The 26,739-nt window shown below is 41.1% G+C and overlaps 1 protein-coding gene across 5 annotated transcripts in view; it reads right to left on the reverse strand.

Annotated features, from left to right (window-relative positions):
- Nucleotides 1-23,565, reverse strand: part of trioa (trio Rho guanine nucleotide exchange factor a) — a 73,140-nt gene extending 49,575 nt beyond the window's left edge. For 4 of the 5 annotated variants that reach the window (XM_067611450.1, XM_067611449.1, XM_067611448.1 and 1 more), the window contains exons 1-2: nucleotides 23,236-23,563; nucleotides 5,175-5,225 (exon numbers count right to left, since the gene is read on the reverse strand). In XM_067611450.1, coding sequence (XP_067467551.1) covers nucleotides 5,175-5,225; nucleotides 23,236-23,305 — 121 coding nt within the window. In that variant the 5' untranslated portion in view covers nucleotides 23,306-23,563. Of the gene's footprint in view, nucleotides 1-5,174; nucleotides 5,226-23,235 lie in introns of all 5 variants that reach the window. The other variant, XM_067611451.1, reaches the window with a different exon arrangement.
- Nucleotides 23,566-26,739: the final 3,174 nt, after the last annotated feature.

Consider the following 26,739-nt stretch of genomic DNA (forward strand, 5'->3'; position numbering starts at 1 on the left):
CATTACATTCCTCATTTTTCATTGATAATCAATAATACATTAACTACAGCTGAGAAGGTAATTATTACCTTGTTGATGATGTCTAAATTCAGGAATTCAGAGAAACCGGTGTCCGCTGCCAAGCTCTAAATTCCCAAGAAGAATTTACTCCCCAAACGTCGAGGTGAACAGTATTTTCCAGGCTGCTTGTATGCGCCGTCTATCCAATACAACAAAAATGCACCATTAACCGGATCAACCTTGTCTAACTGACAGTTGGTCCCAATATTTCCTGGGTGACTGGTCCTGTGTGAAGTGGGTGGTGGTCAAACGCAGAAACCACCGATTCGGCTACACCCCTGAGTGAGAAAGGGTACGGGATGAGAGGGAAATGCCAGAAATGTCCATCATCCTTTGCTGTATGGAAACTACCACAACACAGTCAGTGATCATTCCAGGTCAGGACTGTTACTGGGTCGTGTGTGTGTGTGTGTGTGTGTGTGTGTGTGTGTCAGAATATGTCAACACTTGGCACACACCTCAGAGGCTTGACTCTAGTAGGGGCCTCCAAGAGGTCAAGTGGGCATTAAACTGGCTGATACAACAAAGCCGTTTACTCAACAACACCACTACAAGACTGCCCTGGAGAGATTGTGACAAATACCGGGAGGGGGTCAGGGTGTGTGTTTTGCTGTGTATTAAAAAAATACACACACACACACACACACACACACACACAGAATGCAACAGCTGCCTTAGACCAAGACAGATGGGATGGGTGGTACAGTCAGCAGAGGGAGGGGGGAAAAGTTGCCTACATACCACAAAAAGAGTGCGCACACACACTTTCACGCATATAGCATCTTCCCTATCTGATTAAAGAGCAGTTACATATAGGCGTAATCTCATAATGGCTCCCCAGCAGCTGACTTGGACACATCATGTTTCTAAGCCAGCTGTTACGGGACAAGAGAAACCAGAACCGTGCACATGTGCGTCCCTGCATAGCTGCGGACTTCCCACATTCACGGCGTGTCAGAAATTCCTTGCTGAGGGATGTGTGGGAATGGCAGGAATTCCTTGAGGCTGAGGGAGTGGACAGGAATAGGGCGTCCGCGACCTGGACCCCTGCCCTACATCCTGATCTCACTTAAAAACACTCTTAAAAGCCCTGGTTAGGGAAAGAAAAAAAAAAAAAAGATCCTGGAAAGTCAGTAGCAGTGCTGATTGATACGATATAGTTTTATATGATCACATGTTGATTTTATTCATGAATGCTACGCTGTCTCACTGTGGGAATTCCTGAATGGAATTCATTTGATTTTGACACTATACTGATTTTACTCAAGTATGCATGAACATGTTTTATGTATCTCATGGTTCAAACATTGATTCAGAAGCATTTCCCTCTCTACAACGACTCTAGTGTGGGAAAAAAAAAACTCTTCTCTAAATTGTCATGATTAAAGATATTCACTGTCATCAGCTCCCAGATAGATTCATCCTGTGAAAATCCTACACTGGACCAGAATGCAGCGGTGAATTGACCGTTCACAAAGTCCAGCTCCACTTAGTTACTGTTGATATTCCTAATCAAGCTTTCTATTCTAGCATAACACATTAAGCAGTTTACAATAACGGGAAGATTTACCACTTTAAATTCTTAGTGATGTCTGAAACAAGGGGTCCTTGATATTAGACAGTGGTAGACAAAAGCAGTCTGTTCATTTCTATTCTGGGAATTCCAATTTTGCCAACTAAAATAACAACTGTCATTGTTGAAACCACCATCTCTGTTTGACTTTTTTATGCTTTTAGCCGACTAGTTTAAAAATGAGAAACTCGTTAATGGGTCTCAAATAATCATTTGGTGACAACATACATAACTTAACACTAAAAGACTGAGGCAAAACCTGCAGATAGTCCTAGTATTGTAATTGTAAGTATGTTTCCTTCTGGTATAACACTGTTTAGCTACTTAGATTTATGCCTCTTTGTCTGTATTTTCATGCTGTAGAGAGAGAAGACTTTTATGGTGAGGACTAACCAATGTGTTAGGTGAATGTAACACTATCTCAGATAATGAATCTGGCTAGGGTTGCTAAATCCAGTAGAACAGGACTAGCATTAAAAAAAAAACCGAAACCACCATCCAAAGCTTGATAGACCTGCTGTATGATTGGACGATCGCTGTTCGGAGGGAACGCGGAGCATTGAACGTCTGTTCGTAAATGAATGTGGAAGTGAGAGGAGCACTGAGAGAGGATTGTCATTTTCCAATCATTACAGACTTTACCATCATCCTGGGCAATTTCAAAAACATAAACTGCTGCCTTTTGTGGTTGTGCATTAACAGGCTACACTTTCACTAAAAAGAAATTACCGGAAGGTTACAGATAACTGTGTCAATGACTTGTAGATGTGTCACTTTTGTGTCTGAGACAGAGGCTGACAGAATGAGGCTGTTAGGAGAACAACACTATGTTGTTCATCAATTTCATTCTCTTATTATGCTTCCGTCTTGATCTTTCTCTCTGCCCAATGAACTCATCTGGCTCATTTCTTGTGCTGACTCTTCTGTCGTCTCCCTTTCACACCATGAACCCTCTGTCTTCCTCTTTCTCTCCGTTACAATTGCCATTTTTGTGCTTTGCATTTTTATTCACAGCCCACAACACTGTTATTCATCTCCTCCTGTCTGAACTGCCATTAGCCCACTTTACTTTCGGGCGACTGCTCACCCGCCTTTCCCTACTAGTATAGAGCAAAGTAGGGAGTCGCCTTAAGAAATAAGAAGGGCGCATCTTATTGGCTGTTGTGATCAGACACAGCTGTGCCACTCAACAATGCACCTACTGTGGGTACAGCTGGCACTAGCTATGCCATTGTACACACACGAACAAGTGGGTACCTAGTTAACAATAAAGAAAACATAAAATTGCACCCTATTTTTCCATCCAGGCTTTGAATAATATGTACACATATTTTTAGCTGCCATTTCACTATCACAATCCACAAATTTTCTAATTTCTCTCCAAGAAATGTTGAAATAATATATAAATATTCAGTGTTCACACCCAAATTCTAGTCTCATTGGAGTATAAAAGCTGGCACTGCGTTATTAAACTCTAACACTGTCTGCTAGCAGCTCTTTAAGGCAGGTTTCACTACATTTTTACAGCCTCACACCCCTAAAATTTTTGTGTAAAATCCTCCCCGGTACCACTGGAATGATTTCACATGCAAACCATCGTATCTGAACAGGAGAGCATGGACTAAAAGATGCGATTTTTAAAAGAGATATTTGTGTGGCACTTATTTCATGCTGCATTGAAAATCAGGCCCCGTCGATGAAAACGGGGTATCATTATCTAGAAGCACCAAGCTGACAGCCTAAGCGATTAAACAGCGCAGTCTGGGAGTTTATTTCCAATCCACTCAGACTCTCCATGTCCTTCCCCATTTTCCTCTTTTTGTCCCCAAATCTGAGTTTTGGCCTGAGAGAGAGAGCAGCATCTCCCCTTCACCTCCGCCTCTTTCTGTTCTCTCCATTCGTCCAGACCTCTAATAGCAGGGTAGGCTAACCGAGCGAGAAACAGGCCAGGGTTACCCCAGCGACCCAAACACAGCGGGGAGGAGGGGAGAGGGAGGAGGAGGGACGGAGAAAAAGAAAAGACAGAGAGGGAGAGGAGAGGAGAGAGAAAAGACGGCTTGTTATTGGTGCCAAGAGTTCATTCGTCCGGGTCTTTTAATGCCACCTGATCTCATTCTGACAAACCGTGAAGAGACAGAGAAGAGCGCTTTTAGTAATATTACGTTTCATACATAAAAATATAAACAGCTGTATTTTTTCACCTCTCCCCTCAGTGCAAAACACGGTCACGCTCTCCCCTTGTCACCGACTGAGATTCAATGCAACACACAGCTGTTGACTCCTGCTGCACTTCACTGTCAACATCCTGCTGTTGTCTGCTGCAACCTTTTTTTTTCTGCTCCAACTATTCCGATCTGCAGGAATATGCCATCTGGAGGTGACACCGACACTGAACTTCATCTAGCTGAATGCAATTGATTACCGAAGAATCGTACGCATTGATCAAATCTTTCGGAATCAATATCTTTTGGAGTGGTTCTACATTTTGAACCAGAGAGACAGAGAGAAAAAAAAAGTGACTCAGTAAAGGAAATGCACAAGCCCACAACACTCCCTCCTTGCAAAAGCACTCTTCAGCACATCTGTCAAGGTCCAAAGGCATTAACATTATTACATAACAGCACTGCCCCCCTCTCTCCCCCCCCCCCTCCCTTTGCAGACCACAATCCACTCGCCCAGTCAGACCAGTGGCAGAGGAGGCCAGGCCAACAGATCGAAAGACATAATCGCACTACCGCCCCCCTGCCGCAATAAACCAGGAAGTGATAGTTGGCAAGCACCAGGAAGCTTAAGAAAAACACTGCCCTTACAGGGCAAAGCAGACAGGCCAAACAGTAGCAGTGAAGCCAAGTATTGTCTAGATATAATTGCGTTCATGTTGTTTTCATTGCCTTTTTCTGCGGGTGATGGAGCTGTCTCCATCATGGCCCCTGGGCTCTGGAGCAACCTGCCAATTCGCTGTCCTCCTTTATATCTAGGGTTTAAGGGTTTTTGATTTTTTTGGGACAGATACCAAAACTGGTAGTTTTTGACTAAAGCAGTTAACAGTCACTAGTTTGTCCCTCTTTTTCAGACTGGAACGCCTCTGAAATAGAACTTAGTCCATGAAACGTTAAAAATACAAATCTGAATTCAAATGATAAAAGACAGCTGGCTGGAAGAAAACAAAAGGAAAAGGAATGACAGGTATAGACATTGTCCATCTCAACTCTTCATGGAGAGCCTTGCTGTCGCTACGGAAACGAGCGCTAGACATGGGTAGCCAATCGTGGTGTGGGGAACATGGTGTGTGATGGCGGGAGGAGAGGGAGGAGACGAGGGAGGGGGGGGGAAGGAGAGTCAAGGAGATGTGATAGTGAGAAATTATGGTGACGGTGGCCTGTTTTTGCCACTGGGGACACTGAAATATTAATCTTGTGTGCATATGCATCTCCCACCGTCACCACGCACAAACAAAAACAGACATGAAGAGGATGGATAAACAGTTGCAGAACTGTGAATCTCTGTGTACAATTTGTTTGGGTTTGTGTGTGAGTTTTACCTGCTATCTGACTCGATACATCTCCTTTTGGCTCTTTAGGGAGGGAACCATCTGTAGGCACACACAGAAAAGGAGAGAAGGAAAAAACAATATTACCAAAATAGAAAAACAACAGATTTTGCTTGATGCATCATAGTTAAAATATTTCTGACAGTCATAGGAATAATGGAGATGGGAATGAATGAGGGAAACTTGAGAAAAAGAAGCCAATGATGACATGTTGGCCGTTTCAACAATGGTTTTGTTGTTGTCAATGAATGTTTTGTTAAAATGCTGTCAGATTAAAGGATTATTGTGTCCAAAAAAAAAAAGAGCAATTTCATGTCTGAGTTAAAATGCCTCCATGGGAGGGAATTAAAATATGCCCCACTTCTTTTCTGACATGGTGGACCAACGGCATTCAATGACAAAGCTTTGGGAATTACATGGGACCGATCGTCTGAAACCAATCAGACATCAACATCTACAAACACAAAACTCAGCTGGGTTAACGCCTCTAGAACCAGACTGGAAATTGCTAGACGATGAACATGCTCCATTACAAAAACCCAAATGTGCCATCATGATGGATGCAAAAATCCAACGCATTGTTTTACAACAAAAAAATAAATGAAAAAATGGGAATATGTTACTTTTGCTCCAAAACAAACAAATCTAAATGTTCAGAATGTTTTTGCAATAGTTAAAGGGGACATATCAAGCTTTTTCTGTTATTTATATACTGTTATAATGTATAATATATGATTCATCCTGCTCTTAATGCTTCTTTTGCAATGTTCCCTCTACTTCCTCCTCATGATGATCATGTCACATTGTTGATACACGCCCACAAACAGCCGTCCGTTCCATAGTTTTTGTTGCTAAGGTTGTTCCATGGGTTGTTCACATTGTCCGCTCGCATTATTTCGGATCAGATTCAGGCTCGAACATATACAGATGTATTTGAAAAGTTTCCATTTCGAGTAAAGAACTAGAAAAAGAAGTGAAGCCCTACTACTACGGTCTGCTAACGAGGCCTCTGAAGCAGGCGGACGTCTGCCGAGGGGAATCTTCCAAAAGCTGGCCAATCAGAATAGAGTGGACTCACTGGGAGGCGGGCCTTAAAGAGACTGGAGCTAAAAAGGCCTGTTTCAGACAGAGGCTGAACTGAGGGGCTGCATAAAAAGCCAGTATAAAATAAATAAGGAGTTTTTTGAACTGTAAATCATGCAAAGATATACTAGTAAAACCCCGGAATATAAATATAAACCTGGAAATATGCATATAGGCTGATGAAAAACTCTCTAACATCATCTTGTTCAGTAAAGTGAAAAACAAAACGTCTTAGTCACAAGAAACAGTAAAGCAAATCAGTCTTAACTTTCAGAAATATGAGCAGACATGATGCCACTGGTGTGAGAGAAAAATCGACCGCTTATCTCAAACCTGTTCTCCTTCCATTATAATTATGATACCAAGGTACCACTGATTTGACAATTTTCCATGTTCTTCAACAGCATGTTCAGCTTACACTGGACCAGTGCACGCAGGAGTCATCTACTCATCACCCTATAACTCATGACCGAGGCCCACTGGTTTCACCGCCGATACAACAATCGGCCCATTGATCCAGCCTATAGCCTGTGTGTGAGAGAGGCTGCTGCTGTGACTGAGGGGAAGATACGGTCAGTGTCATGTGCTGTCGACATGTAAACAGGCTGGACTGTCGACTGGCTGACTCAGTGACACATGCTCCCTCTGTTCTGACTCAGGCTTACTGCTTCCTGTTTGAGAGGCCACTGGTTGTATGGAACCAACCATGTGCATGTCAAGTATCTAAAAATATGATGCATATTGATTTTTCGATTTCACACAGGTCCTACACTACACGCGATGTACAAAACATACACTATATGAGTGACATGTGACCTGTACTGTGGGTCTTCTTGAGTTTGTGATTTGGGAGTTTGTTTTAGGTAAAAAACTGAATCTTCTACTTCCGTGAACTGAAGTGCACTGCAGAAATAGGAACATGTAAACACACGCTAAAAAAAGTTCAGTTAAAATGTGAAACTTCATACACTAATACAGATACAGAGGCTCAGTTGTGACACATTTAGCAGCTAACTGGCATCCTCAGACATGCGTGCAAATCAGTAGTGTTACCACACTATTTTCTTTAGTAAGAGACCGTTTGTTTGGAAAGAACTCAAAAATCTGTGTTTCTGGACTGGCATTATTTTTACAGTCCCAACACAACTACTGAACACACATATTTTGGCAGTAATAGCTGGGAGTTGCGATAAAGTGATTGCATGAGTCTTATCTACAAGACTGGAGCTTTTTTTTTTATTAAAGCAACAGTGAAACCTGCTCTTCAGTTTTCAGCCGACTTCGAATTAGAAAGCGATACTAAAATCCTTACTGATATGTTACTTCCCCACCCCTCTCACTCACATGCTCGCACAGAGATCCAACTTATGCTTTGTTCATGATAAGTCAGATGCCTTGTTGTGCTAAATATCACTATGTCTTGATTTAAGACTACACTGTAAATAACTTTAGTACAGAGTCAAGAGGTTGTGATGTGTGGTGCAACAAGCTAGTGAAGCTCTGTAAATGTTATCGCTGTTATTAGTCCTTGGGGCCGTTTCTAAACAGACTACTGTGACCGTAATCTTAAGGGCCAAGAAAAATGTCACCCAGTGCAACAGTGTGGCTCATGCATATGAGACAAAATACAGAATGATGATGATGATGAAAAAAAAAAAAATCACACTAGAAGTAGCCTAGAGGGACTCTCTTTTAACTGAAGAGTTCAGGGCCAATACCAGAATCCGCCTTGCCGAAGTACCCTTAAGCAAGAAACTAAACTCCCTCTAGCTTCTTATGTAACAAACCATGACCTATGACCTCTATTTCCTACAAGGACCAATATCCCTGTATCACATTAAATCACCCTGCTGTTTCTAATAGTTCTCTGCATGGTTTCCTTCTGTAGCGACTACTACCAGAGAGCTATGATTTAGCAGCATTTCGCTTCTGGCAGTTTGCATAGAACGGCACAGTACATATAAAACTACACATGAGCAAACTCGCTGGCAACAACAACCGATGCCACAGGCCTCATGCACATGAGTAGAGACTCACACATGCAAACACAGCAAGGGAAAAGCAGAGCCAAAGCAGTCGAGACAAGCACAAAAAAATCTCAAGGGAATGTTCTGTAAAGCCGTGTACCTGGGAGAACTTAAAGAGAATGAATGGGAATGAAGGAGAGAGAAGGGGAAAAAAAAAAAAAGGAAGGCAAAAGAAAGACCAAACACCCACATACTTCGCATATTTGCAATGCCAAAGATGTCCACTTAAGCCACAGTGTGCAACAATGTAATACCAGACTACAGTAGTGGTTGCCCGCATCTTATCACTATCTAAACAATGAGACTTGTAGCTGAGCCAGAAGTCAAACATGCATGGACAAAAAGGAGATAAAATTTAATGTATGAGTGCATAAAGAGACACGGATGCACACACACACACACACACACAGTCAAGAACAGAGGCTTTTTCTGAAGAGATGTGGCCGTTGAAGTAGTCCAATCCAATCCAACCAATGACACACACACACACACACAGATATGCATTAACACAGAGCCAACTTTGTTACAGACCATAGTAGGATAAGCCAACCGCTAGTACGTCAGCTGAACTGTTTGGATACACTTAAACAGACACGCACACACACACACCTAACGGCCGTTGAGGAAATGACAAAGCAAAAAATGCAACGGGTCCAATCCCATGAAACATCCAAAGTCTCCCCTCTCCCTGAAACATGCACACACACACACACACTTACATACAGTGAACTCACCTAGACCTCAGCTCTGTTGAACACTGGCTATACTGTATCCCAAACTGAGCTCCCTTCCACTGACAACTCACTCTTGTCCTTACACACACACACTGTTTCTGACTTCTAGTCCACATTAACACAAGACCACCCTTTCTATGGGCCCCTGCCTTCCCCTTCTCGGCAAGCACACTCATCGTTTGACTCATACACAACTAGGAAAGACCCCTTTTCATTTAAAAATACCTATTGTCTGGCTCACGCTGACTGAAACGAGAGGTGAGGCACACAAAAACAGTGAGCAATACCCAGCTGTCAAGGCTATCTTGCGGAGAGTAGCGGTAGATATCGCTGTAGGTGTTTAGCAAACATTTAAATGTCAAGGGCCATGGACAGCACATTTAACAATATATTACCTACGGGACCACCCATCTGAGAGGATTATTTAGTGCTTGGCGCAAAAATAGGTAGGTGGTGAGAGTGAAACTGAGGATGCACGATGTCACCTTGTGAAACTCACGATCAATCAATGTGGTAGGTAATACTGACCTTAAAGTGATAATGAAAGAGTTTCATGATTTTATCTTGATCTCTTGTCTTATGCTCATTGCTGTGGTATTCATGCTCTGAACTTCGCAGAGATAACCTCTTAGTTAAACAATGGGATCGGTACTGTGACGTTTTCTGTGGATTTCTACTGAAGCCTGAGTTTCTGTGGTTTCTGCTCTTTTCTTTGTGAATTCAGCCATGACGGCCAACGCTGCTCATGCCAAACGCATGTTCTTATTAATCCCGCCTCCCACATTCATACCCTGACCTTAAAGCCCATGAAAACTTGGTTTCAAATAAGAAGTTTTTCTCCACAATATTAAATATTCATAACTAAATAAGCAACAATCCAAGTTCCAGGTTTGAAAAAAAAAAACATACGTTAGGTATTATTTATTAAGAGTTGAATACTCAACTCAGCTTATCAGGTCATCAGGACTGTGTTAGTGTGATTTAATCAGATTTGACAGCTGTGTGGCTGAACAACACTCAACATTTGAATTTGATTCAAATATTGCTAAATTCTGGTTGGCCCACAGAAGTGTGTGACATCATCTTTTTCCAACCAAGCCCCGCCCACTTCAAATCAGTGAGAAGAGCACAGATAAAACACAAATTCAAAACGCTCTCATGTAAATAAACCAAAACTGTTGAAACTTTGCATTCACGTAGGACCATATTGCTCATAGTAAGAAGCTTATTGACAAAAATGTTTTCAGGACCTTTAATACCATCTAAGGCTAGGGATATATTTACTTTTTACCCGGACGCATAACTGAAACTTGGGGAGGTTACTGTATTGATAATAATTCAATGTGTCAATTCATGTGCTTAAAGGGAAAATTCACCGCTGTGAATGATGATTTCTGAAAACTAGGTCACCTGTGTAGTAGAAATGTGCAATTATTTTTGAAATTGGTGCCCTATGAGTAGAGAAAATTGAGAAAAAGGCCACAGATTCTCCATGTTGCTCTTAAGGAGGAATCCTACAACAACCAGAATGCATTGCACGCAGTCCTGTCCAATAAGCTACTGATGGTGTGTTTATGGATCGCAGGGGGCGAATACGTTTCCTAGCAGAGCAGCCGGTTAGCAGAGAAAATATTATACGTCTTTACTGAGGGTTATTTTCATTTACAAACATTTTTCTTTTGCAAAGCCTCTCCGGCTGCAGCGCTTCTCTTTCAGCTGCCGCTGTTACAACTCCCGTTGTCGCTTTCTCCTCCACACTCTGTTGTGTCTGATTCCACAGCGTGATATACGGCTGTGTATCATGAAGCCAGTTTTCTTCCAAATATGCTGATATTTTCAAGTATTTAGTGGTATGATATTTTGGTGTCTGCTTTTCCCTATAACTAGCCTAACATTGTAGACGGAGTGTTTTGGGAGACCCACCTTTGACTGTCCTTGAAGGCACCACTACAGAAAATCAGAGGCGGAGACTAGAGATCTGAGCTGTCATAGCCATAGTTCTTCCTTACCCCCAACTACATCACTGTGGACGTCTACTGACAGCGCTGGTGCCCAAAGAACAACAGATTTTGCAGTTGCGCCCCAGAGACACACAGAACATTAACACTTTCTTCACACTATATCCCTAATTAGGATAGTTAGAGTCAAAGTTGAAAACTGGTGAAGTGGTCCAGCGTTAATTTCTCAAAACAGACCACCAACGCTCCAAGGAAAGTAAGATACCCAGGCTAGCCATGTGTAGGCCAGCGCTTGGTTACGACATGATTAGGCCTTACCTACACCCCGACCATCATTCACCTTTACCCACTGCCTAAACATAATCCCCTTGAGGCTTATACCTTTACCTTACAATCCTTAAAACCAGTTTCTTATTTGGCGTGAGTCACAGTGCTTGAGTCAACAACATATATGAATGAATCACTGTGAACTAGCTAGCCAGTTCTTCTTCATTCCTAACAAAGTAGAAACATTAAATACTTCACTACCTGTGCTCCAAAGTTTTGAAATGCCAGACAGGCTGAACTACAACTGTATATAAGCAATCTATGATAGATGAGAGCAGATTAAATATAAAAATATGAAATAAACCAGTGCTCTTTAGTCCCTATTCTCAGGACTGTGATTTGTTTCATCCAACCAGGTTGTTATTTGCCCTCACCTGGCATCCCAGTTGTAAAATAGTCCATATTAGAGAGCAAAGAAAAATAAAAGCCAGGCTGTCCCCTCTAAAGATCAGGACTAAAGGCCACTGTTTTAAACTATTCCTCATTTTGCCAGGGGACCTCTGGGACCCACAAGGACCTCAGTAGTCCATGCAGCCTTTGCTTTAATACACAAAAGGCCACTGACTGTGATGTTTAAAGTGGATCAATTTCTCTCCAGAAGAAGAAGAAGAAGGGGGTGAGAAGTAGTCAGAGGTAGAGACAGAGACAGAATGAGAAAGTGAGAGAGATGGGGAGGGCAACAGTGAGATAGCAGTTTTGAATGCACTGGAGACCCAAAGAAAAAAAGGAGTACAATGGTCTTTCAGGACTTGTCCTAGTTTGGTACACTCTCTCTCTGTCTCTTTCTACTCTCAAAATAGGAGCAGAGACCATTCTGGCAAATCTTTCATACTGATCCTAATCAATTGCCAGCAAATTCAATTCCTTTACTGACCTCTTTCATTAACATAGGTTGGCACTCACATCTACTCTTCTCCTCTCTTCATTATCTTTCCAAGGTCTCGCTCTCCCTCAGTCTTTGAATTTCACAGCTCCTTTCTCTACCACCTGCACTGAATAGTCTCCCTTATTTCCCTCTAACAGGACAATAAAATCATTCAGTCACTCCGAGGCTTATTGTTTATGCTCCTCTTACAAGAATGCGTAAAGAAAATGGTTATCTCCACACGTGATTTCACGGCCACTTGCAACCTGCGCCCCCCCCTCCTCCCCCCCGCATCCTCCCCCCTCCTCCCCCCTCTAACCTACCTCCTGTCTTCTCCATCTTCTCTCCATTTTTCTCTTCGACCCCTCGACTTTTTTCCTTCTCTCGTTCCAGCTTGTTTTAAGAAAGACAGCGGCGGGGAGGCAAATTTTCCCCGAGCTCACACCAATTAGCTATCACGCCGGAGAAATTACCGAACGAGAGCGCGGCAGATGAGAGGAAAAAGTGGGACAAGCTCCTTTTTATAAACACACGGAGAGGCGAGGGGTTTGCATATGTACGTGTGTGTGTGTGTCTGTGTGTGTGTCTGTGTGTGTGTGTGTTTCAGTTGTTCCTAAGAGGAGAATTAAACAAGCCAAAAACTCTTTCATTTACACATCTGACAAACATCTTAATACTTCAAGTCCCTGGCTAATGGTCTAATAGACTAGATTTGAAATTATTATCATTATACAGGGCAAATCAGTGCTAGCTGAGGCCAAGTGTCACTCAATAGCTCTCTTTTCACTTCTCATTACCTACTTTGAAACTGACTGTAAATACCTTGTTCTGCTTGCCCTGGTTCACAAGTTATATCATATTACATGAGTAGACTTCTGCTTTTTTGTTTTTGTTTATTTCTATAGGTGGGTTGGAGTTGCTTTGTATTTAATGCATTCAAATGTTGCATTGGGATCCATGCCTGAACTAAGTGGCACACAGAAACCGACCATTATTAGTGGCTCTTATCAGCTGGCCTTTGGTCTTATCTGGTCCGTATCTAGGCGGCAACCTGTGTGTCTATCTGTGATAGCACAGGCCTTTGCTGAGCTGGTTTACATAGGCTTAGTAAAGACATTACATGGGTCGGACAGACAGACATGGTAGCCATCGTTGCCGTGGTGACAGACAGCTAACTCAGCCTTGTTTTGGTGGGCATAAAAATGTAGGGTGAAGCCAGCATTTTGAGTACAGAAAGCTGTCACAACTCAAAAATATTACTTCTGCAAGTGTAAAATATCCACCTTTTCTGAATTACAACACTGCTTTAGCCTAAAATCACCTAGTTTGGTATTGAACCTTAATGGATCTACTTTTTTGGTGCCAAACAAAATGTGTCCACAACACTGAGTAGTACTAAAAGTTGGTATAAAATGCCTGGTAAGATTTATAAGCTTGTGTACTTATTCTTTAAGCAGACAGTTTCTGCTTTAAGTACAAATCTTGCCAATTTCAGCCTTAATTTTATTTAGTTAACTTTGAGTATGGATGCTTGTGTTTACATTTAAAGAAACTGGTCAGCATTTTATGAAATACGCTTAGTGGCTTTCTTGCTGAGAGTTAGATGAGAAGACAGATACCACTAATATCGGTCTGTAAAATATGAAGCTGGACACAGTTAGTTCAGGTCAGAATGAAGAGTGAAAGCAGGAGGAAACACTATAGCTAGCCCGGCTCTGTCAGGTTAGAAAATGCGCCTAACAACACATCTAAAGCTCTCCAATTATCATGTTTTATCTCATTTGTTTAATCCGAACAAAAACCAAACAGTAAAAACAAAAACTGATTGTGGTTTGGCTGTGGTTGGCTTATTTTTTGGCTGCTCACTTCCTGGAGCATTGTCGTCACCGTGAGTTCACCAGGCAACCAGCAGAGACTCAAGGAATTGACTGCGCCAGGCCAAGAAATAATCCAACATATAGTTCCCCATGAAAACATAATGTGTCATTTCTTCCTACTTTGGTTCTTGTATTGTTGTTGTATAATTGTATTATGTATTTCTTTCCCCCAGACAGAGCCAGGCTAGTTGTTTGCTAGCTGCTTCCAGTTACTATGCTAAACTAAGCTAATCAGCTTCATATTTAATGGACAGACAAGGGAGAGCAAAAAAAAAACAAATATTTCCCCAAAGGCGAACAATTCCTTTAACATTTGAGAAGTTTGGCTACTGTTAGATGAAAAAAGGGTTTGTAGAAAAGCATGTTAAAATTCCTAACAGGTATCAAAAATACTGGCAATTGTATTGATACAATTTACACAATGCTGCATGTGTGTGTTCAGATCAGAATATTTCAAATCCATCAGCCTACCTCCCTTACCTCCCTCTCTCCACCTCGCCGTACATGAACACACACAAACACAAACACACACACACACTCTGAATAATCCCAGAGAATAAACACCAGATTAGATTAGGTCAGCGTGCGTAATCCAATGAACTCTCACCTCTAACATGCCTAATGATGTTAGAGCTGACAACATCGCACCATCGCACACACAGCGACTTGTACTGCTGACACACTGCTCTCTCTCTCACACACACACACACACACACACACACACACACACATCATGTATACTGTATATTCCTATTTCAGTAAAGAGATTTGGTGTTCAAACAGTTCTTGGCCAGTCTGCTTTCCCACACATTCCATACACTCCCTGACAGGATCTGCAATCTGCTCAGTATATCATTTATGACATATTGACTTGGTCTCAAAACACTGTATAGCCAGTTATACATTTTTGCAGCATTTTACTGTAAACACACATCTTCGGAAATCTTATTAATGACTTCATTGCCGCATAACTAGGCACAGACCCCCGATTTTATTCATCACCCTTTTCAAAATGCTCCTCAAGCTCGCCCTACCTCATTGGTAAGCTGTTGGAGGCCGCTCTTCACATTGCCATGTACGGCACATCCAGAGAAAGACAAAACTTGTTTAGAAGTGTCTGACTATCGGGGAAGTGAGTGTTGTTCCCTCTGAAACGCAATCTGCTGCTTTTTGTTCTGGTTTAGGGGTTGTGTTACCGAGGTCCGCCTAAAAGTTCACATTGACATCATACACGCTTTGGGCTACAAACAACTCCAGTGCTGCCACTCATTCTACTTCACGGCTTTTGATGGCTTCGCTCGCTGTGTTCTGATTGAAAAATTACAGTGTTTAGTCTAGCCAGACATGTGTGGACCAGGTTTTCCGACCGTTTTTTTTCGCTGTGGACCCCGATCCACGAGGTCAAAACATTGTTCCCTTTTGTCTGTTACCATGGTAGTCCCCCAGAATGTTACATTTGTATCTGTAATTTCTCCATTTGCATCGATATCCTTGCATGTTGCATGGTAGAAACTCCCTTCATTTACATGGTGAAAGATAATTTCAACATCAACAGATAGCTTCCTGGTCCTATGACTGTAGTGTGCTTATCAGTTGTTAAGACCTCATATAATTTGCTCGTCTCACCTCTTTGTGATAAGTTCCAACCACTAAATCCGTTACTGCCCTTCTGTCACCAGGAGAAATTGGCTCACACCATGACATAAGTTGGACAGCACACTCTCCCCTATTAAACAAATAATAAACTGGTAACTAAGCAGGCAAATCCAGACTTTGTACACTGGGAAATGTCATTGCAATACCAAAGTAAAGTTGACCAACAGGACCGGTCTTTACAAGCCTGTGATGTGATACACAGATCAGCAGCAAAGGCCTTGAGCAAGACAACGCACTGTGCCAGCTTGGCATCAGGTTTAGCACAGAATTGTTTAACCAGAACGTATCTGTGGGTTAAACAATGGATGATCTTTCATGGCTTAATATTTAAAGCTGCTAGAATCGGTATATTTATATTAACAATTAACAATGAATCACATGGATACTTATATGTGAAAAGGGTCATTAGTTGTGACGAATCCACAGAGAATTAATCACCCGACTCTGCAGTTCTCAGCTCCACGAAGCTTTAAAGATTCTTCCAGTTCGTTGTTTAGGTTGTCTGACCCACAACTTTACTACTACTTTAATTTGGTTCACTCTCACCGCTCTCATGAGTGAAAAACCTTTACAAACCCACTGTACACTACCTGGCAAGCACTAAAACACCATCACACTACTTCCAATTTTGCTCCCGATGGCCGCTAAAGACCTTTTTCGCTTGAATGTAAACATGTCGTTTTGAGGCATTTGCTGAAATGTCTGATTCTATCGTTTTACTTGGGAGGACAGTCTTGATGTTTTCCTTGTATTCTGGCACAAACGCAAGATTTTTAATCAAGCATGTCACAAGCTATGTGTGCTAATCCTGATCCGCTGTGTCGTTTTCCCACTGAGCTGATAGACTGGCAGCTCTGAACGCTAAATGTACCAAAACTTTGATCACACTGCCCCAGTTTTCAAAAAGATCTTTTTTTTTTTTTTTTCAAAGGAGAAAAATGTAAATCACAATCCTCCCTCTAAAACTGACCTGACAGCAGACTAAGGGGGTTTGGCTTGCTCAGCTAGTTGTAATCCACCTTTAAATTTTAATGTACTTGCAGCTGTTATTAGGGATGAGAAAGATTAGGCGTTTACACAAGTACTCATGGGAAAATTACAACAGTTTTAATTATTTACTATTAACAGTTTACTGACAAACTGACTGATTTTCAGCACTTTTTTTTTGCAATTTTCTCTGCAAAATCCTGAGCAAATGACAAAAAGATGTTATTCATGACACGGGTCAGCAGATGACTGTCAGCTATATCATTTGCGATATTTCTATCCCCCAAACAAACGATTTTATATCCATCCAGACTCATTACTGTTATCCGCATGTGTCGACGGGATGCTTTTTGTCTGTGCCAATGATGTTGTTGTTGCCATGTGTTCTCTGCTGTATTTGTGTTTTATTTTAAAGGGATGAATGCCTTTCTAACTGAAACACCACATTTTTAATGCCACAATAAAAGGGAACAGTTGGAATAGATGGAGTGTTTTTTTTTTTTTATCCCCATGTTTTAGCTTAATCTCCAGCCCGTTCTAAAAAGCTTTTTTACCAGGCCGTCCATTTGCTCGAGATTGAAGCTGCCTGGCTAAAAAAAAAGGCTAAAATCTCATAACCATCATCTTTCCCTCCAGCTGGCTTCCATTTACTATCTTTTGTACAGCACAGTTACTTACAGGTGTGTGTAGTACCTGTTTTTTTTTTTTCTACAGCTGAGAGCGTGTATGTGTGTATGAGTACAAATGGCCGCTCTCTGTATAGAAGCAAAGCCGAATGTAGCACAAAGTGACCTTAACAAAACAAAGTCAGGGAGAAGACGAGATGGAGGACGCTGAGATCGGGTCAGCGGCAAATCGGAGAAAGTGCTCGTGTGAGTGTGAGTAAGTGCGAAAAGCAATTGAGAGGGAACAGCGGCTGCCTATCACAAAGCCCCTCATACTGTGAAACGTATGAAGCCAGAGCGTCTCTCGATTACTCGGTCTGAGCTTCTTAAAATTTTGCCTTTCAGTGCACAAATTTCTGCACTCTGAAACCTTTTTGCAGGTAAATTCTGTCCGTTTTTGCTTCTTGGGGTGAATATTAGACATTTGGGGGTTATATGATGATATATACTGTGAGATAATATGAATGTGCCTTCTGTCAGAGGTTCTGCCTTAATGTTATACAGTGGTATCTATCCCTTTAATATCTCTGGTTGTATTAGACCATTGTGGACGATGCTGCATATCTACTACTTGTATCCTGTTTACAGTTTTACCTGCATATAGACATTCAATGTTCTTGTCTAATTGTTATTTGCTATATGTATCTAAACCTCACCTACTTACTTTTACATAATAGTGATATGTTTATGTTCGGCCTTGTTTTGTCTAGAGTCAAATTCCTTGTATGCATAAACATACTTGGCCGATAAAGCTGATTTTACAATCAAACTGCAGGACCGTGTTTTGGGAAATATTGGATTATTATTTGCATTAATGTGATGAAGTTTTAAAAGGAGAGATTTGAATTTCTCTGTCTGTCTGTCTCAAAACAATACTCACATGACCACATTGTGGGTCACATGGACAACACAAGTGTTATTGGTCACTGTAATTGTTCCTCCTGTCCATACTTTGCTGTGAAGAGACCTCTTCCTAAAGTGATTCACAAGTCTTTTTAGTACAAAGTCCCTCTTCCCTCAGAGGCTTGATTTGTTGCACAGAACGAGGTTTGTGGATTTTGTTCCCCGTCACATATACTGCGATTGCTTTAGGAGCAGATCTCTTACAGCCAGCATAGAGAGGAGGAACAACAACAGCGACCGATAACACTGTCGATGTAGATATGGGCATGTCAGTAGTGTTTTTAACACAGACTTAAAACAAATGTGAACCTTTTCTTTAAAGGGTTTTAATTTACTTGATTAGCCAAAGTAAATATTTCTCTCCGTTTTTTTTTATCCATTTCAACTGATTTTCCATAAAATCTTCCAAATATTAACAGTGCAGGGCATACAAATCATCTGAAGTCACAGAGAAGTTATTTGGCTGGCTGCATCTCTATGATTACAGATTTTTTTTTTTTTAATCTATTGTCAACAATGTAGAGAGAGAACGTGACAAAAACCAAAAGGCTTTGTATTGATCTGGGATGTACCGATCATCTGTTTACCTCCATCCAACGAACATGGATGATAAAGGAAATCTGTTTTGTACGACATTAGGCTTGAGTCTCTGCTCTGCGTCTGACATGGCAGCTTTAAGCCTGGAGGAAACCTTTACTGAGGGACCTCAATCAGTCTCCATCTCCTGGATCAATATCCATTAGTCTCAAAGTGTGTGTGCATGCATGTGTGTGTGTGGTTCTGTGCAGACCTCATCCTGGGTGAATGGGCCTGAGTCATAAATGCAAGCTCTGTCTGGATCAGATTTCTCTCTCTCTCTCTCTCTCTCTCTCTCTTTCTCCTGGTTGCCTTCTCGCACAAACACACGTACACACCGATGCTCATTCAAACATACAGACCAACCTTGTGAACGGCGTGTTGCAGCCTCTGAACATTCATTCATGAAGTCCTGGCAGTGCCGACTGCAGCCTTTTTTTTTTTGCCCCCACGGTGTATAATACCCTACACTAATAACTGTATGAAATCAACACCAAATCAGCCTGTTAGTCATCAGCGTAGCCAAAGACGTGTTTGGAGTAGAAGAACTTGATGATTGACAACATGCCACAACAAAACTCCCCGTTTCAGAGCTGTGAGGCCTAGGTATTAATTCCAGTCTGGGAGACAGGGGAGAGAGACGGGGGTAAGTTCTTTTTTTTTTTTTTTTTAAACGTTGTCATTTTGCATCAGGACGGAGAAGCCCGACACAACGCTGCAAGAATGACAGAGGGAGGAAAACATGGAAACAGACATTGGCGAATGAAAGCTCAGACAGCAGGCAGGCAGGCAGACAGTAGGGAAGAAAGCGAAGAGGGAGGACATGGGAAAAAAGACAAAGAGACCAACGCCGAAGGATGGAAAAAGAGATGAGGATGGAGCTGGGGATGGAGGGAGGGGGGAGAAAGAGAGAAAAAAAAAAAAAAAAAAAAAAGCATAGCCTGTGGCGAGACACTCAAACCTGTGCATGTCAGAACAAGATTCCCAGATCTATGAGGAGGAAGTTCGAGTGCAAAACAAAGAGGAGGGGAGCCTGAACGTGACACTCAAGCCTTCCAACCAGCTTATTATACAAAACCAGCGGTAGGCTATCTATACTCCGGCCTATAATGGTTTCACTACTGAGCCCTTCAACAGAGATGCTGTTTTTGAGCCAACACCCATATAAATTCAATCAGCGCCCACCCGGCTCTCTCCTATCTCATGTTTACAGTAAATACTTATACATGGTTATCATTATCTCATACAGTAGGTGGCCTTGTCAATCATTGTCCTGTTGTGTTCAATGACATCAGGGTATCACAGATGGTACCAAGTACTCTCAGTGGGGTAAAGTAAGTACAGTTCAACATCACCGCCTGAGAAAATTTGGTTCATATTTAACCTAAAGATGAGCTGCTTGTGACTTGCTTGTGGCACAATTAGTAACACATAAGTCATAATCAGCGAGTGTTGTCAAGAAAATAAAGCCATATATGCTCCTGAAAGGGGTTTTAATTAGAGTAAGAAAGCAGCTTATGGCAGCATTTTCTAATTTAACGTTAAGGTAGTTTGGTACCCTGTTAAGTTTGTTTACCAGCAAACGAGAAAGCGGGGTTGAAGACTATGATTAAAAATGTTGTGGGTGTGTGAGACAGGTAAGATACAGTGAGTTCAGGTAATCGTTGAGTTTAGATTACGATCGTGGTGAACATTAGAGATAGTAGAGCTTTGGTAAAGGTTATAGTATGAATGACAATGCCTCAAGTACAGATTGGTCTGATATTTAAATTGTACATGTTTGACAATCAGTGTTAAAATATTCTTGTGATCTTCACAGCACCAGCTGCAGATAGTGGCGTAAAATGTGTATTTTTGTCATCCATAAAAACAGGATTTGCTTTTTTAAATTTTATTTACTGTCTCTCTTTTATTAATTCAGCAGTGGCTAGAAAACTGTAAGTGCAACAAAAACTAATGATCTGTGTTATTGCTTCTCTCAAACAAACAAATAAAGTTCATTTACTGTTTAAGCACTCTTTTGGTAAATAAAGAGATATTTTTGAAGCTGCGAGCTTAAATTGTAGCAGATGGGTTTCTGGTAATCAGAAAAAGGAGCCATAATCTAAAAAAATTTAATTATACAACAGACAAGCAACAGATTTGATTAACAATGAAGCAGAATGGCTGCAGCTGTGCAGCATCAACACAACATACAAACTGTGGTTGCAAGTGAGTTGCAGGATGCCTCTCGCCTTTCTTCGTAAGAGGAGGCCGTCAGATCAGCTCAATACGGATACTGAACTTCCCTCTGTGGCTTATTATCTCGCTAGACACTAAACCACAGGAGCCAGAGGCTGGATGTCAATACTCTGCATTCTCGTTCTTGTTTACACCCCTCGAACTGTACTTCAAAAACTCAGTTCTACCACAATAGTCCCACACATGACAGCGCACTAGAACAGCCAAGGGACTTGGCTTATGAAAAGTACACACAGTCCATTCTCACACTCTTCTGTGCTCGCTCACACAGTTGAATATCTGAATATCACAAGCGTACATATCATCATCAAGCACTTACTGGCAACACCTACTGTATGTGCATGTTTCTGCCTTTCTGTCGGGATAGTACAACTTTACATTAGCAATGAGAAAATGGCACTGAGGAAATCTGGCAAGAGAGATGTGTAAGTTCAAACACATCAGCAGGCACATGGAGCTATTGGTTCATAGAGAAATTTGTTTTAAACGCATTTAAGCAGTCTCTCTAATGAAGACACCAAAGCGAGCGGAGTTAGATGATGACACTGGCAGACATGACATCAGGCACTGGATCTTATTCACACTCCCTGCAGTCTGTGAGTGAACAGAGCTAGAGGGTTATCTGGCATAAGCAAGTGCAGCCCACAGGCTCACCAGCTTTTTCATGTCAAAGACCCACAAATAGACAGGCATTCACCATTTCATTCAACTGTATCCCAGAGCAACTCGAATCAATTATTTACTGCTAAGAATTGCACCAACTGCATAAATGTTTATACTATGCATAAGGTGGGGGCGTGAAAATTAATATCAACTAAGCCAACCTTACACGTTTCTATCACTTTGCAAAATCTGCTGGATAAAATTTAAAAAATCATATATTTCTCTGAACCCTTAAAATGCCTGCAAGGACCCCAGAAATTCTCATTTTATGAGCCATTGTTGCAGCCTATGAAATCACTGTAGGCCCGTGTGAGTGTTACTAACTACTTAGCTAATGTTAGCAGCCTCTAACCATGTCTAAATGCAGCAAACAGTTTAGTAGTGTATGAATAAATCAGTGTCACTGGCATTCTGTGCTTTTTTTAACCACAGCCAGTAGACCGTGGTATTGATAAAAGGGCAGCCTTTTGGCCTTGATAGCCATGTCACACAGCTAGCTCATCCTGCACAGTGCACACCCAGGCTATATGTGCCACGCCATGTATTGTTTACATAGCTCGCCCAGTTGTGCTATTTTTTTGACAGCACAGAAAACAACAAACAATGACTTAACGGCGTGCTGGTTTCAAAATACGCACACATTATTTATGTTTGTACTTCCTTCATCAATAAGCTGCTTTAGATACACGCCAGCTTTGTCAACTCATTGGCAAGCTAGCAATGCTAAACTAGCTAGCATTTGTTAGCTTAGCACACAGGATTCACCAAATCTGAATCATTGGAAGCTAATGTTGAAACTAGTTACTCAACAAACGAGTCCATTATCGGACAGACCTAACCTGCTTTTTTCATCGTTTCAGTTGCGTCTACATTCACTCCACATGGTTTAAGCAGGAATGTATCTATCACATGCCATTTTAACAGTGTAATAAGCATAATAATAAACTGTCGCTTTGATCCGATAGCTGGGTCGGGACGAACATACATTTTGCGGTTGCTGTTTTCCTTTCTCTCAACGCTTACTGGGTCAAACCTACATTACACATCCTCATTTTGACAGCAGACAGTGGTGTAAAGTGTGGTTACATAGTGACTGGGAATCAGCAAAACATACAATAATGCATTTTAATGAAAAGTACACGGAAAGGCTTGCAAAAGCGCTGCCAAATCTAGGATCGATGTCCGAAGATGGAACCTGGGACATTAGCGCTCTAGCTAACGTTGCCTGGCAGCACAGTCTGGATAAAAATACATTCAATAAACCCTTTTTCAGTTGCTTAAACAACTGTATTAGTCATTGCTATATGTTGTTCACCCCGTTTATAACAACGGTTATGAATTTCATCGGTTAAACTCTACCCTATCCTTCACTGTCTGAGCCCCCAAAACAGACAACACGGACGGGAACAATGTCCCTCATGTAGCTGGACCAAAGGGAGCAGCTCTTGGTGGAGCTCAGTCCGACCTCTCCCACTCAATTTCAGGCTCACCGGTCTTGATGAACGCCGCTATGTCGCTGGCGTCCTTCGTCGTCTCCTCCGCTCCTTCCCCGGAGCTCATGGCTGCCACAACCCGAACCTGGAGCTCAGTATCTCCCAAGTAGATCCCCCCCAAAAAACGACAAAAAGGTGGCACAAAATTACTTCTGTCCCGACAAAAGCGTCATTAAAGACACACGGACGGTTACGGTGACTCGTGAACGCTAGCAGTGCCATCTGCAGACCTCCATCTTGGGGTAACGTAATTGGAAACGATCAGCCGGGGGCACCGGGTTCCTCCTCGGAGTGGAGCCGAGGGGAGAGTCGCTGTGGCGCGGAGGAGGAGGGGGAGGAGGAGGGGCGGGAGGGGCCGGGTCGCTGATCGGTGAATCTCCGTGTGCTTTCGGAAATGAGCAGACGGCGGTCACTGTATGTGTGTGTGTGTGTGTGTGCGTGTGTGTGTGTGTGTGTGTGTGTAAGGGGACATTTAAAATCAATGAGTCAGGTAGCTTAGAAAACTACAAATGGACCACACATATGATGGCTGCCAGCTGTGATATTGATGTTAATGACAGCTTTATTGGCTACGTGTAATTTGAGCTGTCTAATCTGTCCAGTGACTCATAACTGTTTAAGAATTGCACTATATAATTATTATCGTTCTGCACAATGTATAATAATAACAATGTTTCTATTGCACATCGTATAATAATAATCATAACAATAGTAATTCTACTCTTTTTATCGTATTTCATTATATACTATGTATATGAACATTGCACAACGGATAACTATTTTTTTTAAATCTATCTCACTACTCTCATTTTATTATATACTACTATATAATTACTGCACAATGTATAATGACAACCTTTTCTATTTTACTATGTGACTATTTTGTTTTATCCTATTGTTGTGTGTGGTGTGTGCTGAAGTATTTCTTATTCTAATTCAGCCCAATTATGCGACACTGTTGGGAAAAGACCGAGTTTTGGTAAATTCATCAGAGACTGAATTCTCTGATTGTTTCTCTGTTGTGTCCTTTAAAATGGGTGAATGTTTGGTTATTTAAAGGGAGGAGCAAAGTGATTGGTAAACTCTCCCGGATACGATCCAAACAGAAAAAGGTCAGCTGTTTTGATTGAGGTGCTGTCACGGCGTTCTATGCGTCCTCTGTGATCTGAGCTGTATTACTGACGCCATCTGCTGGTGCAGGCGGGAACTGATACTCACATTTCATAGTCTCTCAATGATATGAAAATAAATGATTTTGATTAGAGGTAAAATTGGTTGATTAACTGATTCGTTGATTGACATAAAGTTAATCAGCAACTGTGTCTTATGGGATAGTAAACTGATAATCTTTAGGTTTTGAGTTAACAAAACAAGCAAGATGAAGACATGAGCCTGAATGTACGGAGAGTTTAACTTTAATTTTCTGGCATTTTCAAACTATTAATTGATTTATCAAGAAAATAACAGGAAGATTAATTGATAATGAAAATAATTGTTAGTATAGCCTTTGAATAGATCGTGTTAATACTGCTTGTCTATAATAAAGCACATTTTATTCGCAATTTATTGTAATGACATCACACGCTGATTGTCCACACACACACACACACACAAGCACAACATGCTCAAAATGATTTCTAGTAAGTGAAAATGTTTATTGATGAGATGACGTTATATTGTCTTTGTACAACAAGGACTCAACATGGAGAAAGACATTTAGTTGTAATGTATTCATCAGATCAGCTGTCCTGCATCAGTAGAGAAGATGGTCTGCTTTTATCAGTGTTTAAAAATAATGAAAATTTCATCAACTTTTAAAACTGATGATGATGATTTAGAGAAAACATTTATACAGTTGGAATTCACTCTGACTCACATTATTAAAACAATATGAGAGGTTTTCATACATAAGAAAAAAATAGATGCCCATATAGACAAAATGGATCTTTGTGGCTGCATAACATACATACAGAAGTGATACAAAAGGCAATACTGCACCAAATTACAAAAAAAAAGATAGCATGCTCAGAATATATATTAAGAAAGATTACAGATGGAGGCAACCAGGTGAGGCAGAGGGTGAACCCACCTAATGTCAGTGTACCAGCTTTTCTGTATGGAGAGTAGAGTACACATTATACAAACCTAGAATTTGTGAATATCAATGCATACTATGAAACGCTGAATTTAAATGACACTTGTTAGTTTACCTTGATGTTAACTTACTTCTTTATGATCATCTACAATGTGTCTCATAATGCAAATATCAAGACTGAAGTTCATAAATCTTGTTTGTCTCAAGTACAAAAAGATATTCACATAAACAGGCATTTTCCATGGCTGCACACCAGACAGATGGATGTAATAGAGAACATGTAATACAGTAAGGAGCAGTTTAGATTGTAAAACAATTGCACAGTCTTCAGTCTGATGTGCTAAAACAGGAATTTACTGTATATCAAATTCCCAACTTCTCACTTTGTGAGGGCATATCAATGGAGGCATTGAAAAGAGGATGCATGTACTTATTGTTGAAATGTATGACGTGTATAATCTTTCCTTAATATAACTATAATTCACAAGCTGTTTAACATTATAGCTAATCCAGCTAATTACAGCCTTAAGTTTAGAAACTTTATTTAATTGGCTTTTTTATTGAAATCATTGCCCACCAAGACTTCTTAGATCCACAAACCAAAAGCTGTAAAGAAAAAAATATTTTATATTTCTATATTTTGCAAATAAAGTTCACTAGTTACTTTACATTTAATTCTTACAGAGATGCTAATGTATTACTTACAATGTCCACCAGGGGGAAGCTGATACTAGTGATCAACTTTTCCTGCACAGAGGGACACTGAGGCCAGGTGGTGAAGGTAAGAGATGAATCTCTCTGCTCCTTTTCATGTATTAGTTTATTAGTTTCAGCACTGACAGGGACACCAACCTGCTGGATGTGGTAGTAGTAATAGTCATTAATGGTCATTTTTGTATAGTTTTGCTATTTTGCTAAACTGTCTGACTTCATTCTGATGAGGACTGTCAGTAAAATACTCAGTGTTTTGATATACAAATGTCCAAAGACAGTGTAACATTTAATTCCATATTAATAAAACATGATCTGAAGCAGTGGGGGTAAAAATACAGATGAGAACTCAGGGCTCAGTAACAGTGGTCCCTTCCTTTAATAACTCAGGACCATTGAATGGCTGACCCCTGCCTTCAGGTGCTTTCATTCCCACAGTGACTCCTGCCAAATAGCAATATATCCCACTGAAATGTCAGCAGTAATTACTCCTGTGCGCTGAGACAACCTCTAAAATGAAAGAAAGCAGGTGGTGATCATGCTCCGTCGCCCTGTCTCTATCATGTCTCTCTTTCTCTCTTTGTCCACATATCTCTACTGTCCTCTACGTCATTGTTGTTGGAAAACCTCTTGAACTGCGCTGAATCGTTGGCAAATGCATCAAAATCTGTGCTCCTCTGCTCTCAGTGAGGTTT

Source organism: Thunnus thynnus, chromosome 15 (genome assembly GCF_963924715.1).
Source record: "Thunnus thynnus chromosome 15, fThuThy2.1, whole genome shotgun sequence".
Taxonomy (NCBI): domain Eukaryota; kingdom Metazoa; phylum Chordata; class Actinopteri; order Scombriformes; family Scombridae; genus Thunnus; species Thunnus thynnus.